Source organism: Miscanthus floridulus, chromosome 18, assembly GCF_019320115.1.
Source record: "Miscanthus floridulus cultivar M001 chromosome 18, ASM1932011v1, whole genome shotgun sequence".
Classification (NCBI taxonomy): domain Eukaryota; kingdom Viridiplantae; phylum Streptophyta; class Magnoliopsida; order Poales; family Poaceae; genus Miscanthus; species Miscanthus floridulus.
The window spans coordinates 32,482,424-32,485,466 of NC_089597.1; the positions used below are offsets into that span (position 1 = coordinate 32,482,424).

General features: G+C 53.7%; 1 protein-coding gene across 1 annotated transcript; it reads left to right on the forward strand.

Moving 5' to 3' along the window:
- Positions 1 to 709: 709 nt before the first annotated feature.
- On the forward strand, positions 710 to 2,726 carry LOC136521657 (exocyst complex component EXO70B2-like). Its single transcript, XM_066515410.1, has one exon. The coding sequence runs from the start codon at positions 923 to 925 to the stop codon at positions 2,414 to 2,416; it is 1,494 nt and encodes a 497-aa protein (XP_066371507.1). The 5' UTR covers positions 710 to 922; the 3' UTR covers positions 2,417 to 2,726.
- Positions 2,727 to 3,043: the final 317 nt, after the last annotated feature.

Genomic DNA, 3,043 nt, shown 5'->3' on the forward strand with positions numbered 1-3,043 from the left:
AATTTGAGAAAATTGGGCTGAACACTATTCTAGAATTTCATTATTTTAGAACAAGACACTGAAGAGTCATAAAACATGCCTTCACTGGGCCTTCTATATTATAATATTTTATAAGAAGAGAAAAAACAACTCACGTAAAGAGTGATGCTATAATCGCTAGCGCAAAGATTAGCCAACAGACTTTTGCTTGGGTGATTGTACTAATTAGACTGAAGCCATATGCAAGTGGACAAGTGGTCTCACGTAACTATCAAGAGTGTCGTTCCTAAAAAGTCAAATATTTGTAACTTTAATCAAATACCATATAAGAGAATATTAATATTTATGGTATATAATTAGTACCATTAGATGAATTTATTGTTAATAAATTTACGAGCTGTTCAGCTGATGATTTCTGCGGCTAATAAATTGGCTGATGTTGTTTTGTTGTGAGAGAAAAACACTAGACCATAACTGATAAACCTGCTAATATTCAAACTCAGCACAAACTATAGAGACATTCTTTTTTGACTAAGATATATTCCTGCCTCCTCAACAGTTTTTTGCACGGCTTATTTCCTGTTCGTCCACACTGTTGCGTACAGTATTTTTGAACTGTGGTATTTTCCTGTTCGTTCACACTGTTGCAAACAGTCGTTTGCACTGTTCACTCCGTTTGAGCACCTATACACCAACCTCGCCTGATGTTCGTCCTGCTGTGGTTTCCTCTCACGCCAAATCACGACCCCGCCTGATGTTTATCCTGCAGTGTTTTCCTCGAGCACACCGAATCAGTGAAGGATATTTTTCAGCCCGTCTTTTCAGAGAAGAACAGGGCTCCCCTGTCCTTCCTGTTTCCTTCCCACGTTCGCTGTTCACAGGATCAGATCGATAAAAGCACGCGCGTCCACTGCGCCATCGCAGAAGCTCGTCAGTCGCCGCCATGTATGCGCGCATCAAGACCATTATTGCCGAGGCCCGGTTGGAGTCCGGCGGCGGATGCGACAACAGCAGCGGCGGCGGTAGCAGCCCGGCTTCGCCAGGCGCCTCTGAGAGCGATGGTTCAAGCAGCGCCGACGAGCTCTGGCACCACGACCTGGGTGAGTTCCGGCGGCACGCCTCCACTCTCTCCTCCGTCCGCGGCGACGATGTCGACTGTGACAGCATCCGCATCCGCCAAGTCCTCGTGTCGTCAGCACGCGACCTCGACGACATCCACATCCACAAGCACCAGCAGCGCATGCACCTCCTCCTCCCATCCTTCGCCTCACCCGCCGTCGACGCGGCGCGCGCCGAAGCGTTGTCTTGCTGGCTCACCGGGTTCGACGTCGGTTGGGTGCTAGACATGGAGGCGCCTGGCTTCGGCAGAGGCGAGAGCCTCCCGCGCCGGGAACTTGAGAGAAGGGTCAGCGCGTGGGCGCAAGCGCTGAGCACCATGGAGCGGGTCTTCCGGTACCAGCACCGTGAGCTCACGCCCGCGCAGGTGGCCGCTCTGGAGGAGCTTGCAGTCGCGAGCACTGGAGCGATGCTGAAACCAGTCGGTGCCGTGGCGGCGCTCGGGAGCTCCCCGTCGAAGCTGCTCACGGCGCTCGACCTGTACGCCCCGGTCTCCGAGACGTTCCCCGTCCTCGCGAGGCTCTTCTCCTGGGGCCCCTCCCACCCCGTGTCGGCTGCTGCGGAGGCCACGCTCGCCGCCCTGGTGGACGCGGCCCTGCGCTGCAGGGGCGATCTCACGGCGTTCATACGATCCCACTACCCATGGAGGATGCCGCAGGGTGGCGAGGTGCACCCTTGCGTCCGCTTCTGGATGGGCTACTTCCTCTGTATGGTGCGCAACCGCGTCTCTCTCCACTTCATCCTCGGCAACGAAGACGGCGACGCCGAAGCGCCAGGCGCTGAAGATGGCCTCAGCCTTGTTGCAGAGTTGATCTCGTGCCAGGAAGCCGTGCTTGAGGAGAAGTCCGCGGCCCTCGCGTTCCCGGGGCTGCGTCAGGTGTTCATGCTCAACAACACGCACGCTATCATGTGCCGCGCAGCAGTGGGCTCGGACCTTGAGGTCTTCCTGGATCCAGAGTGGATCCGTGTCCGCCTCGACCGCATAGAAGGTTACATCAGAGATTACATGGACGCGTCCTGGACGCCTGTCGTGTGGCACCTGGACGGCGGCGGCCGCAACCGCAAGCAATCCGCGGTCTCCCGGCGCCGGAACCGGAACCCGTTGAGCGCTTTCTACTCGGCGTTTGAGAACGCCTGCAGCACACAGCGATGCTGGAAAGTGCCCAACCCGGAGCTCCGGGGCGTTCTCCGGAGAACCGTGGCAGAGAGCGTCATTCCTCACTATCGTCGGTATTTGGAGGACCACCCAGAGGTTGAAGTGGCATGCGGACGCACCACGGAGGAGCTGGAGCAACAGTTGAGGGACTTGTTTGAAGGATAGAAGACGACCGAAGGTTCAGTTCAGCCGTGTGGTTGCACAAGCCTAAGGTGAGATACTGAGATGTACGGATCCTATAATTGGAGCAGGAAACAGAGTAACCTCTGTTTCGGATACCACCTGTGCACCCTAGTTTGTTCGGACTTCGGAAATTCAGTTTGCCTGAGGCCACGTTATGGCTCTGTTTTTCTTTCCTTTTTCAATTTCTTGATTTTTTTTACCTCCTTCTAAATAGTTGGAGACTATATGAGAAGTTATTCAGACAAATTTTATTTATATATGTAAATTAGTTGATCGGGTTGTTGAACAGATGTTTTTACGAAACTTAATACGTGTTTAGAAAACTATTTTAACCAAATTTTCACGGTGAAGTTGAACGAGCCAAAATATTTCGGTCGCAGCACAACGTAACTTCCCCATCAAGCTCTGCATCACCCTCCCGGCCTCCCGTGCCGCGTTAGCGGACCACGGATCTCGCATGCTCGCGCTTACACGAGGGTGAGGCCGTGAGGGTGTCTGAGTTTGTCCTGAACTCCTGATGCCCAAGGCCGAGGGCTTCTACGTCCTCGCCTCATCGGAGAAATCACGACGCCGAAGCATCCGCTCGTGCTTCTTCCCAAATTATGCCGT